An 18897-nucleotide genomic window follows, 5' to 3' on the forward strand; every position below is an offset into this window, starting at 1 on the left:
GGGAGTGTCTAAGGCAGGGGTTCTCAACCTGTGGGGGTCTATTGACAATTTACCAGGGGTTGCCTAAGACCATCGAAAATATAGATTGTTTTGTCAATTCTTCTATTGCTGTGTGTGTGTCAGGGTGGGGTCTATGTCGAAGGTGCCGGTGGGGGGGGGGGTCGAGGCAAAGTGAGGGATTGTAAAAAGGGGTCGACGAGCTTAAAAGGTTGAAAACCGCTGGTCTAAGGGAATGCGAGAGCTTTCCTATAGCACAGTGCGGAGTTGAAAGAGAGCTTCCACGCACCTGTTGATAATCCGGGCGCGTTTTTTTGATGGATGGCGAGTCCTGCACAGCTAGCTTGGTAAACTATAGGTAAATGGCGAAGGTTCCCGGTGAGCTCGGCTTTTGACCATGTATTCTAATCCATGCACCCGGAGTGTCTGGCACATTGAAAATAGCAGTGTTTTTCATAGACATTGACTTGGACTTCTTCCAAACATAGTGGTTTGTTCAACCAAAGGCTTGCAAGCCTGGAATTCAAAGAACCTTCGGCTCAACTCTTTTGACAATCAAACAGCCTCAACACTGACCTGCGACGTCGCAACCTGTGGGGAGTGGAGACTAATAGCTCGTTGCCACGTCACAAGTCATGACGTCGATCTGTATGTGGGCTACGAGGCACTTCGCCGGACGGCCCAGTTTCTTGCTAGAGCACTACAGTATTAGTCCTTCCTGCTCTGTTCCCAATTGGAGTTCCTCTCAGGATACGCTAGAGACCAGTATGGGACACGAACCCACCACTTTACGTTTTTAGAACATAGCTTGAAATAGACTTAAACCATACTTAAATAGACGAAATTTAAGCTTGAAATAAATCATTCCGTTTTTCGAACAGCTTGTCTTCCACTTTTGGACAATGTAGAAAGTGTGGATTAACAGTAGAAATGGAAAAAAAAACGTCCTACTTAAAATTAAATAAGACATACATAAAACATAATGATGCAATCATAGCAATGTTGTTTTTTTTTCTGTTTAATTACATCTAGATTTAAATCAGGTACAAAGAGTGATCAATAAAATGTTATATTTAAAAAAAAGACTTGGTCAAACAACAACGCAAAAAAAAAAAAAAAAAATAGATATAGAATCTATTGAATATTCTCATGTATAGCGATAAAGTTAGCTTTTGTGTGTGTGTGTGTGTGTATCCGGTGTACAAAATAAAGGAAGTGCTGATAAAAGGGAGGCTATTCGATAATTTCTGCGTATGTATTTAGCATGGCAGAAGCCATATTTTCTAAGCTCTTATGTTTAGAGCACAATATAATTTATATATATGGAAGGCGGCATTAGACTTTGACTCTATGCCTTTATCATTGTTTAAAAACAAATGAGATACAAACAATTACTTATATAGTACAGTTGAAACAAAGATCAAACGCCAAAGCATTCGGGTATTGTTAAAACTATAACTCGAGTTTTTTAAAATTGAGTTGATAACAGCATAATTAAACTGAGTGTCCTTGACATTGTTAGTTTTATTGTGAAAATCTTCATTATAATGTACAATTTGGCGTTTTTATTACACCAACAAAACTCTTGTCAAACTCTTGATACTGGCTACTACAAGACCGGCACCGAGGATTGTGAAAATGCCGCCAGCGACGTACAATGCAAATGAATAGTAGAGTTCGTATGATTTGAATGCACCGTCAGAAGGCATTTTTCTTTTACATTCCACTCCAAACACGATGCTTGCTACTAGAGTAGTCACAACTGAAAGTAGAATCAAAGAACAGATTACTTGAGAGTGATTATGTCTCTCACTTTCTCTCTATCTCACTGTTTCTCTCTGTCTCCGTCTCGTTCTGTATCTCTTTCTCTCCTGTCTTTGTCTGTCTCACTCTTTTTTCTCCCCCCTGTGGCTGTCTCTCTCTCAGTCTTTCTGTCTCCTTTTTTCTGTCTCACTCTGTCTCTCTGTCTCTATCTCTCTTTTCTCATTCTGTCTCTCTCACTGCCTCTCTCACTGTCTCTCACTTGTCTCTCTCTTACTGTCTCCCTATTTGTCTGCCTCCTTCTGCCTCTCCCTGTCTTGTCTCTCTTTTCTCTCTCTCTCTCTCTCTCTCTCAATGTCTCTCTCTATTTCTCTCTGTATCTCTCTGTCTGTCTTCTCTGTCTGCCTCTCTCTCTTACTCTATGTCTCCCTCTCTCACACACAAAACAGACAAATTAGCTTTCTATTTTCTATCTCTCTGTCGGTCTTTTTTGTCTCTGTCTCTTTCACTGTCAGTGTCTCTCTCTCTCTTTTTTTTTTCTCTGTCTACTCTCTCTATATTTACACATAACAGACAGATTCGCTTTGTTTTTGTCCAGGTTTGTATGCCATTTTGTTAAATACCTGTGTTGTTGTTATTTTGAAACCATACAAACCGGCAAGTAAAGAGAATACAACGCAGACGACGACCACGTGATGCTTTATGTTCTCTGTCCTGACTACATGCCAGGTATGGAGGCAACACGTCACGAAGGCCACCACAAGCATTGCCGCCGTCAGTACTGACATAACTCTGACAGCTTGAAGGGAATCTTTTCAGACAAAAAAAAATTAAAAGGTTAATTCTTAAAGGTTAATTTTTAAATTATTTTTATTCATTTTTATTTGTAAAACTAGCATGCTGACAAATGGAATGGATCCCCAGATACTGAATGTCTCCGTCTGCTCTGCCACAATCACTGACATAGAAATGTATGTGGTTACAATATAGTTCATCCTTTTTCACCCAAATTTACCTCATTATAAATTCTAGGCGTACTAAAGGCATCCAGATGTAAGTTGATAGTGTATATTCATTCGCAGAATAGGGACTTGGTTTCCATATTAGTTTACACCTCTTTAAGTGGTGTCTTAAGCAGTTATCTGTAAGCACTATCCATCGCGAATAAATACCTTTTGAATAAATACTTACTGAACAAATACCTTTTGAATAAATACCTAGTCGCTGCGTAAAGGTTGTCATTAAACGTAAATGAGTTTGGTCGTTGTACTGGCCACATAACACCCTAGGTAACATTTTTACCCAAGCATCTTCACATCTTTAGTTTCATAAACAAGGTTCGAATAAGATACCATATTTTATTTTTTTATTATAGCTTTTATATAGCGCTACTTTCATGCTTATAGCATGCTTGAGCGCTTTTGGTCCAATCTCATTTGTGGACCGGTTGGGGGGTGGGGTATCTAGGAGTTAGTTTTCCGTGCTGCCTTTAGGCGCTCAGTAAACGTAACTCTGCCCGAGTCGGGTGTCGAACCTCGAGCCCCCTTCTAGGTAGCCAAGCCACGCTTCCCGCCATTAATAATAATAATAATTTGTATTATCCATAAAGAAATGTATCTTACAATTTGTGCATAACACAAAACAAAACCTACCCTAGATCAAACTTATCAAACTTATGCTGACGTTGCGTACTATGTACATGCAGCCCAGACCTTCAGTCCTCCCTCCTCCCTAAATTATAAGTAGCCACATTTTCGACACTCTTTTGCATCTTCAAATCAATTTATTTCTTGAAAGTAGCATCTTAATTAGTAGTGCTTCCCCTGAAGTACAGTTGCAAGGATAACCTGTTACTGTAGAACACTAGAATAAGCTAAGCTAGTTGTTTTGTCTTCATCCTAAAACTATGTAAGAGCTGGAATTTGAAGAAGACTCTCAGCACTGTGCACAATAAGCGTTCATCCCCAGCTTGTCGGCAGCATCAGTCGACGTTTGCAGTTTTGTTTGATCAACTGCAGGGAGGCACGGACCGCGGATAAACTTAACAACGTGTACGGTAAATTCTTTGTTCACATGTTTAGTTTTTTTTTTTTTTTTAATTTTATGAAACAATTATGTACAGTGCACTTAATATCTTGTTCTCTTTAAAAATCTGCGTAACTAGAAAGTAATTAGAAAGTTAAAGCTACGACTTTGAGCCATAGGTTGCAACTTGCACACACCCCCCTTGCAAAAAATCCTGCGGGCGCCCATGGTTGGATAACACTTCAACCCCACCCCTGAGACCGGAACATACACAAACACAAATACAACAGCAATACACCAATACAAATGCACACACACTTAACATAGGTGAACACATCACTTGTACCTGAACTCTCTCTAACTGGTATGCTTGCACAGTCATGAAGTGATTTGGTACTAGACTGGGCAGAGAAGGAACCACAGTAAATGAATAATCCAACAATGACATTTGGAGTTGTCAACCAGCCTGGGGTCGCTATGGCAACAATCTACACCAAAATATAGAAAATAAATTTTGTTTGCTGTTGAATAATTTGTTAAAAATCGTTTGTCTTAATGACCTACAACAATCTATCTGGGAGATTTTCTTAACGGCGAATACTAACAAAAATACGTAGGCCTAATATTATTATATAAATGTCATTGTGTTAAATGGGAACTTAGCTGTCATTAAATGAGTCCCTTTAGGAGTAATATACTTTATTAATGTGCATCAATATTTTGAAGGTATCAGTCCACACAACGGCCTTAAGGCTCCCTCGATCCTCTTTCCATTATATCAGTAATGTCTTTTAGCCACGACAGGAGATCACGGATATACATTTTAGAGATTTTTATTTAAACAAGTAAATAAAAAAATAAATAAAAAAAACAAAGCTTATAAGAAGTGTAATAACTGTGTAATTGTATCATTTAGTTTGGATCAGTCATATAATTATATTGAATTGCATTGAATTTACCGTAATCGGTTTTTAAAAGCATTTTTAAAAAAAAAGTGGGGGTGGGGACGACCTGAATTAAAACTCATGGTTCATGCTTCTTCAAGGCGACAACTAGCCACTCTGCTAGTAAGGTGCTATATGACTACAGAAGATTGATTGTTTGTTTCAAACTTACTTTAAAGCGGACTAATTCGGCTTATACCACTACTTCAGTCAAATAAAGTTTATCTCCCTTGTTTGAGATTCCAAACAAAATAGTTAATTAACTAATCGGTTATTTTCTTGTATTGATTTTGCCTGGTTTTCTTACCTTAACCCTAACATTTTTCATGCGGACCTCCAAGATCCGACATTAGCATCCGCTTACAAAACTCCTCAATATGGGCAATATTAACGTAAATACATAAACATTGTTGTTGAGAAGCTGGATTTCATTAGACGCTCCTCAGCAGTTCTGTATAGCTCTAAAAGAGTTTTTTTTTTTTGCCTTTTTTTTTACAAAGCTTATAAAAACTCACTCTGTCTTTCTGTCTGGTAAAAAGTTTGTACAAGCTATTTCTACGACACCCAATCTCGGATCAAGCTGAAACTTTGCACAATTATTTCTTTTACCTGACAAACACAAGAATCCATTTTTAAAAAAAAAACAATTAGTTAATTAACTATCTATATTATAAAGTAGAATGTGAGGTGTATGTATGTATGTATGTATGTATGTATGTATGTATGTATGTATGTATGTATGTATGTTACTTATAGACATCAAAACCGCTTGACCAATCTTGATAAAACTAGGCAGGAATGTTCCTTGGGTACCAACTTAGACCGTAGTGTATGTATTGTAGACCTAAAACAAACTTAAGACCCTCAAAAAAAAATAAAGTTGTCCGACTCTATTACAGCTATAGTATTTTATGGATCTAGGCCATGTCTACAATGTTGACATAAGAAAAGATAGGAAGGATTTAGACCTAGATCTAATTTTAAGAAATACACTTTGCGCAGATAGTTTTTTTACTTTGGCACATGAAAATACAAAAGAAGATCCATTGATTTCATTATATAATAAAATTAACCTTCAATTTTGTGTTTCAAAAGCATTTTTTACATAAATTAGTTCTTGATATCTGTGACTACAGATTTCCTGACGAACATTCTTTCATTAGACAATACCGTAATGAATCGCGTACTAAAAATTAATTCGTTTAATTGTTTACTTTATAATCCCATCCCTAGATCTAAAACTCTAATTCAACTTTAAGATGATAAAACTTCTCTTCGCACAGATAGTTTTATACTTTAACACATAAACATATTAATTAAAGTCCATTCATTTCATATTTTGATCAAATAAACATTCAAATTTGGTTTTCTAAAGCTACATTCGTTTACGAAAGCTGCGAAGCCGAGTTGAGATAGGCCTAGATCTATATTCATTCATGAATCGCGTACTAAAAATTATTTCGTTTAATTGTTTACTTTATAATCCCATCCCTAGATCTAAAACTCTAATCCAACTCTAAGATGATAAAACTTCTCTTCGCACAGATAGTTTTATACTTTAACACATAAATATATTAATTAAAGTCCATTCATTTCATATTTTGATCAAATAAACATTCAAATTTGGTTTTCTAAAGCTACATTCGCTTACGAAAGCTGCGAAGCCGAGTTGATATAGGCCTAGATCTATATTCATTCATGAATCGCGTACTAAAAATTATTTCGTTTAATTGTTCACTTTATAATCCCATACATTTAACAAAGCTATCGCTCTTTTCGTTTTTAATAGATAAGAATGTATCGACTTCGGGTAAACAATTTTCGCAAAAATAATTTTATTTTCGTAGCGAAAGAGAAATAACGTGAAAGGATCATTAGCTACGTTTAACATACATCTAAATCCAATCCACTAGATTATTCAAAAGCAAATGTTTTAATTTTAAAAAATGGATTTAAGCCTATTAGCTATTTTGATTTGATAGCTTCATTCACACTATTTTTACATTGACACATTCGCTTTACTTATTACATTATTATTTCGTTTAATTGTTTACAAAACTCTCTCAGTGACTATATCGACAGTAATGCGCAAATAAAGATAGTATATCTATATTATAAAGTAGAATGTGAGGGGTATGTATGTATGGATGGATGTATGTTAAATTACTTATAGACATCAAAACCGCTTGACCAATCTTGATAAAACTAGGCAGGAATGTTCCTTGGGTACTAACTTAGACCGTAGTGTATGTATTGTAGCCCTAAAACAAACTTAAGACCCTCAAAAAAAAATAATGTATGTATGTATGTATGTATGTATGTATGTTACGAAGCTGCGAAGCCGAGTTGAGATAGGCCTAGATCTATATTCATTCATGAATCGCGTACTAAACATTATTTCGTTTAATTGTTCACTTTATAATCCCATTCATTTAACAAAGCTATCGCTCTTTTCGTTTTTAATAGATAAGAATGTATCGACTTCATTCGGGTAAACCCATTTTCTCAAAACTAATTTTATTTTCGTAGCGAAACAGAAATAACGTGAAAGGATCATTAGCTACGTTTAACATACATCTAAATCCAATCCACTAGATTATCCAAAAGCATTTTTTACATAAATTAGTTCCTGATATCTACAGATTTCCTGGCGAACATTCTTTCATTAGACATTACCAAATGGTTACACATTAACACATCTCTCTTCTGAGGTCTGAGTCTATTCCTAGGCCTAGGTCTAAAACTCTTACTGAACTCTAAGATGATAAAACTTCTTTTCGCAAAGATAGTTTTATGCTTTAACACATAAACATACTAATTATTGTCCATTCATTTCATATTTTAATCAAATTAACATTCAAATTTGTTTTTCTAAAGCATTTTTAATACATTCGTTCGCTGTTCGCTAAAGCTGCGTAGCCGTGTTGAGATAGGCCTATATAAATTCATTCATGAAAAAAGGTCACGCATGCGCAGCACAGAACTCTAGATTAGCGTAGATTTAGATCTACGTCTACCTCAAGATCTACTTTATACTTTATACACATGAACATACAAAATTTAGTCTATTCATCTCAAATTTTAATCAAATATATGTAGGCCTACAAGCAAATGTTTTAATTTGAAAAAAAAATGGATTTAATTAAGCCTATTAGCTATTTTGATTTGATAGCTTCATTCACACTATTTTTACATTGACACATTCGCTTTACTTATTACAGTATTATTTCGTTTAATTGTTTACAAAACACTCTCAGTGACTACATCGACAGTAATGCGCAAATAAAGACCCGCGGGTCGCGGGTAACATATGTCTAGTTAGTAATAAATTACTTTGGTACCTAAAACAACTGAAAGAAATAGAACTTGACTGAACTGGTGGTATAAGCTGAATTAGTCCCCTTTCCAAGGGAAAGAATAGTACTTGACTAAAGTGGTGGTATAAGCTGAATTAGTCCCCTTTTCAAGGGAAAATATAGTACTTGACTGAAGTGGTGGTATAAGCTGAATTAGTCCCCTTTATAGATTGTCGTCTGAGTCTTATTACAAATTTAATTACATGACTGATCAAAACTAATTGATACTCTTGACATAAGCTTTTTTTTAAAGTATTTTTTGTTTGTTTGTTTCCTCTTATCACTTCGACCTACTCCCTATGCGCAGTCACCTATACTTAGCCTACCTCCCTATGTGCGGACCCTATACTTAGCCTCCCTCCCTATGTGCGGACCCCTATACTAAGCCTCCCTCCCTATGTGCGGACACCTATACTTAGCCTCCCTCTCTATGTGCGGACCCCTATACTTAGCCTCCCTCCCTATGTGCGGACCCCTATACTTAGCCTCCCTCCCTATGTGCGGACAACTATACTTAGCCTCCCTCCCTATGTGCGGACCCCTATACTTAGCCTCCCTCCCTATGTGCGGACCCCTATACTTAGCCTCCCTCCCTATGTGCGGACACCTATACTTAGCCTCCCTCCCTATGTGCGGACACCTATACTTAGCCTCCCTCCCTATGTGCGGACCCCTATACTTAGCCTCCCTTCCTATGTGCGGACACCTATACTTAGCCTCCCTCCCTATGTGCGGACACCTATACTTAGCATACCTCCCTATGTGCGGACACCTATACTTAGCCTCCCTCCCTATGTGCGGACCCCTATACTTAGCCTCCCTCCCTTTGTGCGGACCCCTATACTTAGCCTCCCTTCCTATGTGCAGACACCTATACTTAGCCTCCTTCCCTATGTGCGGACCCCTATACTTAGCCTCCCTCCCTATGTGCGGACACCTATACTTAGCATACCTCCCTATGTGCGGACACCTATACTTAGCCTCCCTCCCTTTGTGCGGACCCCTATACTTAGCCTCCCTTCCTATGTGCGGACACCTATACTTAGCCTCCCTCCCTTTGTGCGGACCCCTATACTTAGCCTCCCTTCCTATGTGCGGACACCTATACTTAGCCTCCCTCCCTATGTGCGGACCCCTATACTTAGCCTCCCTAACTTTGTGCGGACACCTATACTTAGCATACCTCCCTACGTGCGGACACCTATACTTAGCATACCTCCCTATGTGTGGACACCTATACTTAGCCTCCCTCCCTATGTGCGGACACCTATACTTAGCATACCTCCCTATGTGCGGACACCTATACTTAGCATACCTCCCTATGTGCGGACACCTATACTTAGCCTCCCTCCCTATGTGCGGACACCTATACTTAGCATACCTCCCTATGTGCGGACACCTATACTTAGCATACCTCCCTACGTTCCCCTTCCATGTCACAACGTGTTGGCCATAAATTTAGGATTAGCCTTAGGTGCGCCTTGACCTTCAACAGTTTGATGTATTGACCTGTCTACATCTCACCTCACTGAAGGCAATATTTACTACACCTATCACCAATGTCAGTTTGGGTTTGAATGCAAGAGGAACAGACTCTCTGTATGTCATAATCATTGACTGGCGTTTAGTATGATCTAACTCTATGCAAAGAAGGATTAGCCGCGATCGCGTGCATCTATTTCTTCTATAAGCTTAAAGCTTCAACAAAGTATTCTAACCCCGCGTTTCTATTGTTGTGTATAATAACCTTTCGAAACTAACCGGACAAGCAACTAACATGACAAATACAAGCAACTAACCTGATAAATTCAAACAACTAACATGATAAATACAAGCAACTAACATGATAAATACAAACAACTAACATGATAAATACAAGCAATTAACATGATAAATACAAGCAACTAACATGATAAAAACAAGCAACTTACATGATAAATACAAGCAACTAACATGATAAATACAAGCAACTAACATGATAAATACAAGCAACTAACATGACAAATGCAAGCAACTAACATGATAAATACAAGCAACTAGCATGATAAACACAAGCAACTAACATGATAAATACAAGCAACTAACATGATAAACACAAGCAACTAACCTGATAAATACAAGCAGCTAACATGATAAACACAAGCAACTAACCTGATAAATACAAGCAACTAACCTGATAAATACAAGCAACTAACATGATAAACACAAGCAACTAACCTGATAAATACAAGCAACTAACATGATAAATACAAGCAACTAACATGATAAATACAAGCAACTAACATGATAAATACAAGCAACTAACATGATAAACACAAGCAACTAGCATGATAAATACAAGCAACTAACGTGACAAATGCAAGCAACTAACATGATAAATACAAGCAACTAACATGATAAATACAAGCAACTAACATGATAAATACAAGCAACTAACATGATAAACACAAGCAACTAGCATGATAAATACAAGCAACTAACGTGACAAATGCAAGCAACTAACATGATAAATACAAGCAACTAACATGATAAATACAAGCAACTAACATGATAAATACAAGCAACTAACATGATAAACACAAGCAACTAGCATGATAAATACAAGCAACTAACGTGACAAATGCAAGCAACTAACATGATAAATACAAGCAACTAACATGATAAATACAAGCAACTAACATGATAAATACAAGCAACTAACATGATAAACACAAGCAACTAGCATGATAAATACAAGCAACTAACGTGACAAATGCAAGCAACTAACATGATAAATACAAGCAACTAACATGATAAATACAAGCAACTAACATGATAAACACAAGCAACTAGCATGATAAATACAAGCAACTAACGTGACAAATGCAAGCAACTAACATGATAAATACAAGCAACTAACATGATAAATACAAGCAACTAACATGATAAATACAAGCAACTAACATGATAAACACAAGCAACTAGCATGATAAATACAAGCAACTAACGTGACAAATGCAAGCAACTAACATGATAAATACAAGCAACTAACATGATAAATACAAGCAACTAACATGATAAATACAAGCAACTAACATGATAAACACAAGCAACTAGCATGATAAATACAAGCAACTAACGTGACAAATGCAAGCAACTAACATGATAAATACAAGCAACTAACATGATAAATACAAGCAACTAACATGATAAATACAAGCAACTAACATGATAAACACAAGCAACTAGCATGATAAATACAAGCAACTAACGTGACAAATGCAAGCAACTAACATGATAAATACAAGCAACTAACATGATAAATACAAGCAACTAACATGATAAATACAAGCAACTAGCATGATAAATACAAGCAACTAGCATGACAAATGCAAGCAACTAGCATGATAAATACAAGCAACTAACATGATAAATACAAACAACTAACATGATAAATACAAGCAACTAACATGATAAATACAAGCAACTAGCATGACAAATGCAAGCAACTAGCATGATAAATACAAGCAACTAACATGACAAATGCAAACAACTAACATGATAAATACAAGCAACTAGCATAACAAATGCAAGCAACTAGCATGATAAATACAAGCAACTAACATGATAAATACAAGCAACGAACATGATCAATACAAGCAACTAGCATGATAAACACAAGCAACTAACCTGACAAATGCAAGCAACTAACAAGATAAATACAAGCAACTAACCTGACAAATGCAAGCGATGGCCAAGATGACCACAGAAACAGACACCACTTTTGTTCTTTGTGCTATGACGTAGGGTTTGAACGTCGCCATGCTCTGCTAATCCAAGAAACAAACAAGCAATATATATATATTAAGGGTTTTTTAAAGGAAGAACCGCACAATTGCTGTCACATCTCTCAATAATGCAATATTTATCTACGTTTTTGTTTCAAACAAAATTAATTAATTATCACTAATTAATTTACTAATAAGCTAATTTTTTTATTGATTCATGTGTTGTCACCAACAATGAATAATTGTGCAAAGTTTCAACTTGATCCAAGAATGGAAAGTTCGAAAAATAACGCTTAGAATCGTCTACCAGACAGACGAACAGACCTGAGATGAACTCCTATTGAAAAATTAGAGCAGAAGGACTCAATCATCCCGTAGTGGTCTGGCAAGAAACTGGGCCGTTCGGCGTAATGCCTCGTAGCTACCATACAAGTCGAGTGCTGGGGACACTCGTAGAAGATAGGCGACACTGTTTCGACGCTCTCTCCACAGTGACGGTATCGGCATCGTAGTTCGGGCGGAACCGGGCAAAGTATGCCCCAAAGAACAATGTTCCGTCTTACACTGTGCAATGATTGCTTGTTCTGACCTCCTTCACCACCACCACGGATCGTCGCGATCTGGGTGACGCATATGCTGCCACACACTACGTGCTCTGTCGGATTCCTCCCAGGACAGCGTGAGTTGATATAAGCTTGTAAAAATTAAATAGAAAGTAGATTTAAAGTTAAACTTTTAGCCTGGACATAGATCTAGGTTAAAGGAGGTGTCCCACTATTTCGGGGTGGGGGACATGTACATTTCTGACACATACTTCTTTTTTTTTCCCCACGCACCTGATATGTTGAAACGAACGAGAATAGCCGATACATTTGGATTCAGCTGCGTCGCAGGTTCTTACTATATTGCACTATATCAGGGGATCTCTACGTGTGGCTGGGATCGAAGGATAGTTTTCCAGGGGTCGCCTAAGACAATCCGAAAAATATTTTATTTTTTTTTTGTCTAAAAAAACTCTTGACATTGTAAAAAAAACAAAGTATGCGCACCTACTTTTATTTTTACTATTACAATCATTTGAGAATAGATGTAGTAAATAATTGAATCAGAATCATTCCAAATTTTTTAATTCTCGCAACATCATTATTTGTAACAGATTAAATGACTGTCTATCAAATTGTGTGACGAAACGCAGCGTAACGCCATTGCGGAATCAGATTTATTATTTCTATGTTGAAGATTGAAAATCAGATTTGTTTATAATTAAACCATGATTAAACGTCATCATGTTATAGTCCATGCTTGAAAAGGTAATAGTTTCGTTATGGAAAATAATTAAGAAAAAAAATATAATGACTATTTTTGACTATTTGGTTTTACTTCAATAATTTAAGCAGGACTTGACAAACCACATTGCGTCATTTGACGCTCTGCTATCAGAATCAATGAATCCGAACAATCTGAAACGTCACTTTGATATCAAATACCCGAGCTTTACCGACAACGACATAAAGTATTTGAAATGTAAACTGAGTCAAGAATGCCCATAACTTGACTGCTTGCAAATACAAAAAAACAGAGCAGTCGTTGAAGCTTCTTATTTGGTGGCCCTCAGAATTCCTAGAGCTATGAAACCTCACATTATTACTGATGATTTACTGTTGCCAGCGGTCAAATACATTGTTCTACTAAGGATCAGTGCCGAATTTGTTAGATCTACTAAATTTAGTTCAATCTCCGTATTTAATGACACTGTTTACAGAAACGCTAACATGTCTGGTGATTTATTAGTCATGTAATCCTTGAAAGTATACATCTCATCTCTGCCTGTGGTCCAGTCTGGGGCATACACCACCAACCAGCTTCCTCCAAGCATCTTAGTTATGGGCAATCTCTCCAATTGTCCCAACATCTTCTAAATCGCGGTGCCATGTATTCCTTGGAGGTTCCGACTGGTTTACATGAAGATGGCAATTGTAAAGACGAGTTTCTTTTTTGCTAGCTTCTTGAAATAACTTCTATAGCACGTGATGAATTTGACAAAATATGTTCGTTTCTGAAAAGAAGTATAAAATCTCTTGCAAAAGTATTTGAAGTGTCTGCAAAGATGATGATCCAAGTGTGCTTGGATGTTGGTCTAGATTTCAACTTTTGGTACAGAATGGCTCACCAAAAGTCATCAAAACTCATCGATAAAATAACTGGCACAAGAATGACAAGAAGTAATACAATAACAGTTTTGTGAAATTGTTTCAAACAGACAAATATTTTCAAAGCGTTGTAAAGAATTTGATGCGTCCAACACTATTCTGCTATTTCAGACTGAAGTCAGAGTGATGTCGAGAGGCAAAGTTTGAAAACGTTTTCTTTATTCGTGATGAATTAAAAAAAAATTTTTAATTAGAAAACAAAAAAAAAAAACACTCATACAATTGGATGCACTTTATAACGAGGAATACCCCCCTGTTTGACATCTATGTCATCTTAAATGAGATCATTTTCCAAAAGTATACCTTTGCGAAACAGGATTTTTCAACTTGAAGTAGACTTGATGCTGTTTACCATGCTCCGTAATGTTTTCAAATTGCAAGTATAAAAGAGGAATATGGTGATCACGTGTTAAAAAAGAAAAATAAATGCAAATAAAGATAAAATTTCTTTTGTTTATAGTTTAGTTATAAGCAGAAATATTTAGAGTTTCGTGATTAAACATAAAGCTTTAGCAATTCATGTCAGATATTTTCATTATGATTACGACTTTATAACATTAGCAAAAATATGATTTTAGGGTTGTGAGCTATTGCAAAAAGGGGTCGCGGAACTAAAAAGGTTGGGAACCGCTGCACTATATCGTATGGTTATTATATTGTTTCTTCGTGCCATATAAAAAATTAAAAGTTATTTCAGATAAACCTTTATTCTGCATTCATGTTTAATGCTTTAGAAAATGACACAAAAATATTTGAACGGTAAATAAGATATTTGAACAACCTGCGTTTGAAGTACTTGTGAGAGATACAATGAACATGTTTTTAAAAGAGTGCTATGAACCTCATATAAAGTGGGGCGGCGCCGGATGACATTGATCAGAGGGGGACAACAAAGTAATAATACGTCAGAAATAAAAACTTTTGTTAAAAAGTGGCACACATTGTATTGTTGTGTATCAGAATTCGTGTAGTGTGTAGTATTTAGGTCGCAATTGAGGCTGCGTAGCCACGGGAAATAATTTATTCCTCATTAATCTTCGGACTCAAGGCAAGCCTTATATTATTTTTAAAAAATATGCTTATAGCATGCTCAGAGCGCTACGGTCCAATCTCATTTGTGGACCAGTGAGAGGGGGTATCTGGGAGAAGGTTTTTTCCCGCGCTGCCTTTAGGCGCTCAGTAAACACAACTCTGCTCGAGTCGGGTGTCGAGCCTCGAGCCCCCTTCATAGGTTGCCAAGTTCAAGCGTACTTAGCCTCTCGGCCACGCTTCCCACAATAGTCAATAAATATAGGTCATTAGCTTAAAATTAGTTGAAGATTGATGTTTAAAAAAAAGAACGACAGATTTTATTGAGGTAGTTTAAAAAGTGTTTGTGTGTTTGTTTTTGGCTTTAGGGCGGTCGAATAAAATGCTGAAATCTATGCCGCACCACATTCAGGGCCGGCCTTAGGGATAGGCAAACTAGGCAGCCACCAAGGGCCTCTGATTGGTGTGGGACCGCACAGGACTCAAAGAAAAATCTTTTCTAGAGAAAAAAAATTGCTAAACGTGGACCAAATCGCAAGCATAGCAGAACTCTATGGCTCTATGTCTACTAGCCTCGTTCTCAACACAGCAGAACTCTATGGCTCAATGTCTACTAGCCTCGTTCTCAACATAGAAGAACTCTATGGCTCTATGTCTACTAGCCTCGTTCTCAACACAGCAGAACTCTATGGCTCAATGTCTACTAGCCTCGTTCTCAACATAGAAGAACTCTATGGCTCTGTGTCTACTAGCCTCGTTCTCAAACATAGCAGAACTCTATGACTCTATGTCACTAGCCTCGTTCTCAACATAGCAGAACTCTATGACTATGTCTACTAGCCTCGTTCGCAACATAGCAGAACTCTATGACTCTATGTCTACTAGCCTAACTCCAAGTCTCTACTATAATTCACGGCTTATTGACGAATGTTTAGATCTATTTTTTTGGTCTCCAATTACCTATGCCGGCCCTGCGGGCCCATCTCTCTATTTTTAACAGAAGAATAAGTTGTAATTAGCAAATATTGATAGATTTGATATCATTTAGTCTGCGTACAGCTAATGAACTTCATAATTCTAGAAACTATGTTTTATTTAACATCTACAATCTACATACATGTAGTGATGTAATGTAAAATAAAAAAAAGTACCCCTTTTAGACAATGTGGTCTATAGTGCAGATGATGTAATTATCAGCTGTTTCTGAGGCCCACTGTTAACGAAGATGTTATATACCCAGCACAACGACCAACCATCTAACTTTTGCCCAACTAATGTCAGGTACCCATAATAACTGAGTGGACTCAGAGGCGCCCTAAAGATCCAGACCGAAATTTGAATTAACCAGGATTCGAAACCGGGACTGACTTCGACGGCAAGCGCTCTACCACTCATTCACTGCACCTCCTACATGTAATGTATTAATTTAGATTTTTGGTTGTAGATCTATAGGTTGTTGACTGAGCTATCGGGTTTATTTTTGGTGTTTGTGATTCGGAAAAAAAAATGGACTCATTATCACCATATTAAAACGTTTTCTGTAAAATAAGCATCTTTTTTTCTAATTGATCCCCTCCCCTTTTCCCCTCGGTGGTTCAGAAAGTAGGCCTAATGAAATATCATTTACTCCACTACATCTATCAGGCTGCAGATCTTGTAGGCCTACGTTGGTATTTAGAATATTAGGTGCAAGTGAAAAAAATATTTAAAGTGAAAAAGAAAAAAGAATATATATAGGTCTTTCAAGGTTTTTGGCTCAACTGGAGAAGTTATTTGATAACAATTTACAGGGTCTTCCTTATTTCTAGTGAATCTGTCGATGTAACATAATCATGAAATTCCAGTCAAAGTCTCTATATAATCATAAACTTCCAGTCAGTCTCCTAATAATCATAAACGTTTACTCAAAGTCTTCACATAATCATGAATTTCCATCAAAACCTCCACATAATAATGAACTTCCAGTCAAAGTCTCCAATCCTTTGCTACTCTGACTGATTTAAAATCCTAATTCAATTGATATAGAGATTTATAATTTTACTTTATGATAAATAGTTATGAAAGTTAAAATAAAAAGAGACATACAGAATTCTAAAGCATCTAGGTGTCATTACACAATTATATGAAATTTCAGAAAATAAAGAATTTTATTTTTTTTTAGAAAGAAGGGATTGGACTGCTTAAGTATTTCTTCAGTCTTAATGTACTCTTACCTTGTTAGTGTGGACACAAGGACTCAACTATTTTAGTTTTAAACGTGTTATTTGAAGTACGTATCCAATGCAAAGGCCTACATCTATTTACTTTTGTAGACTTTGAAGAACAAAACACTCTAAGAGAATTTGAAATGTTTTATTTCTTTCACTGACTACGTCATTATTTAACTTCGAGAAATTTACAAGATTACGTTTGCTCTGCTTAGCGGCGATCATCAGCTGATGTCCGCCCCGCGCGACTGATTGGGATGACGTCACAAGCTGACAGATCTCCGGATTGAGCTCAATGAAGCGTGGAGCTCTGGCTGGCCAGGTGTGTTGAAAGGAACATCGCTTAGATGTTTTAAGGCGAGCTTGATGTCCCAAAATACCTGAACATGGATGTATGATTACTGGGCATGTCATATGTCATACATGGAGGTGTGTTTGTATGTGTTGTGTGTCTTTGTGGTGTGTCTTTAGGTATTGAAGTGAGCGTGTTTGTCTGTTGGTGTGTTGCAGTGAAAATTTAAAAATAAAATATCAAATGATAGGTAAATGTTTACATTGTTAGAATAAGATAAGATAATTTTTATTGATCCAATCAAATGGAAATTCAGTTTGACAACAATTGACAACCTCATAGTAATAGAATAGTAATAGAATTTCATTAACCACGGGATTCAGTTTTATGAAAGTACTCGATGTCAATGTTGTTCAACAGAGATTAGTTTGAATATGGTTACACAATAGTAGGGGGCGCTGCAGCTGAGTGGCAAAGTGTTTGGCTTCCAAACCTGGGGTCCTGGGTTCGAATCTCGGTGAAGTCTGGAATTTTGAAATTCTGATTTTTTATAGCGCTTCTGGGGCCTGGGTACCTGACTTTAGTTGGGAAGAGTAAAAGCGGTTGATACTTATGCTGGCCACATAACATCCTGCTTGTTAAGTAAAGAGACCTTGCGATCTATGGGGCAGATGATGTTAAGGTCATCTGTTTCTTTGGCCAACGGTTAACGAGCAGGGTGTTATGTGGCCAGCACAACGACCAATCGCCTTTACTTTCCCCAACTAAAGTCAGGTGCCCATTAGAGTTGGGTAGACTCAGGGGCGCCCTAAAAATCCCGAAATTCAAAATCCCAGTCTACACCGGGATTCGAACCCAGGACCTCAGGTTCGGAAGCCAAGGGCTTAACCATTCAACCACCGCGCCCTTGCTTGTTAACCGTGGATCAAAGTCCAAAGAAACAGATGACCTTAACATCATCTGCCCTATAGATCGCAAGGTCTGAAAGAGGAACTTTACTTTTACACAAAAGTAGGAGTAAGATGGCTGCCTGGTCTTGTGTTATGCGATTTGGACTCGTCTGGATGGTTTCGGAACAATTTGACTATGATGTAAAATCTTCAATTCTGAAAAACATCTGACACGTTTTGAAGACGTATCTATTTTATAGCTTTTATTTTTATAACTAATTATACATTATACGTAAGAGAAATAATTTTCATATCCTGATGAAGTATGTTATGACTAGAGAATTCAACAATGAAACTAAACAAAACATAGTTGGTAAGCTGATTTCAGGTCATTATGGATAATGATTAGAGCTTTGAAT

The 18897-nt window shown here is 36.9% G+C and overlaps 1 protein-coding gene across 2 annotated transcripts; it reads right to left on the minus strand.

Annotated features, from left to right (window-relative positions):
• Positions 1-1304: 1304 nt before the first annotated feature.
• LOC106056085 (uncharacterized) lies at positions 1305-17658 on the minus strand. Of its 2 annotated transcripts, none has more exons than XM_056007346.1 (5): positions 17303-17658; positions 11797-11889; positions 4130-4271; positions 2414-2569; positions 1305-1759 (listed from the first exon to the last, which is right to left on the minus strand). In XM_056007346.1, exons 2-5 carry the CDS (start codon positions 11884-11886, stop codon positions 1566-1568), a joined length of 582 nt encoding a protein of 193 aa, XP_055863321.1. In that variant the 5' UTR covers positions 11887-11889; positions 17303-17658; the 3' UTR covers positions 1305-1565. The 2 variants fall into 2 exon arrangements, with proteins under 2 accessions (XP_055863321.1, XP_055863320.1); XM_056007345.1 differs by having other exon boundaries at positions 11797-11892.
• Between the last annotated feature and the right edge of the window lie 1239 nt (positions 17659-18897).

This window comes from Biomphalaria glabrata, chromosome 13, assembly GCF_947242115.1.
Source record: "Biomphalaria glabrata chromosome 13, xgBioGlab47.1, whole genome shotgun sequence".
Taxonomy (NCBI): Eukaryota; Metazoa; Mollusca; class Gastropoda; family Planorbidae; genus Biomphalaria; species Biomphalaria glabrata.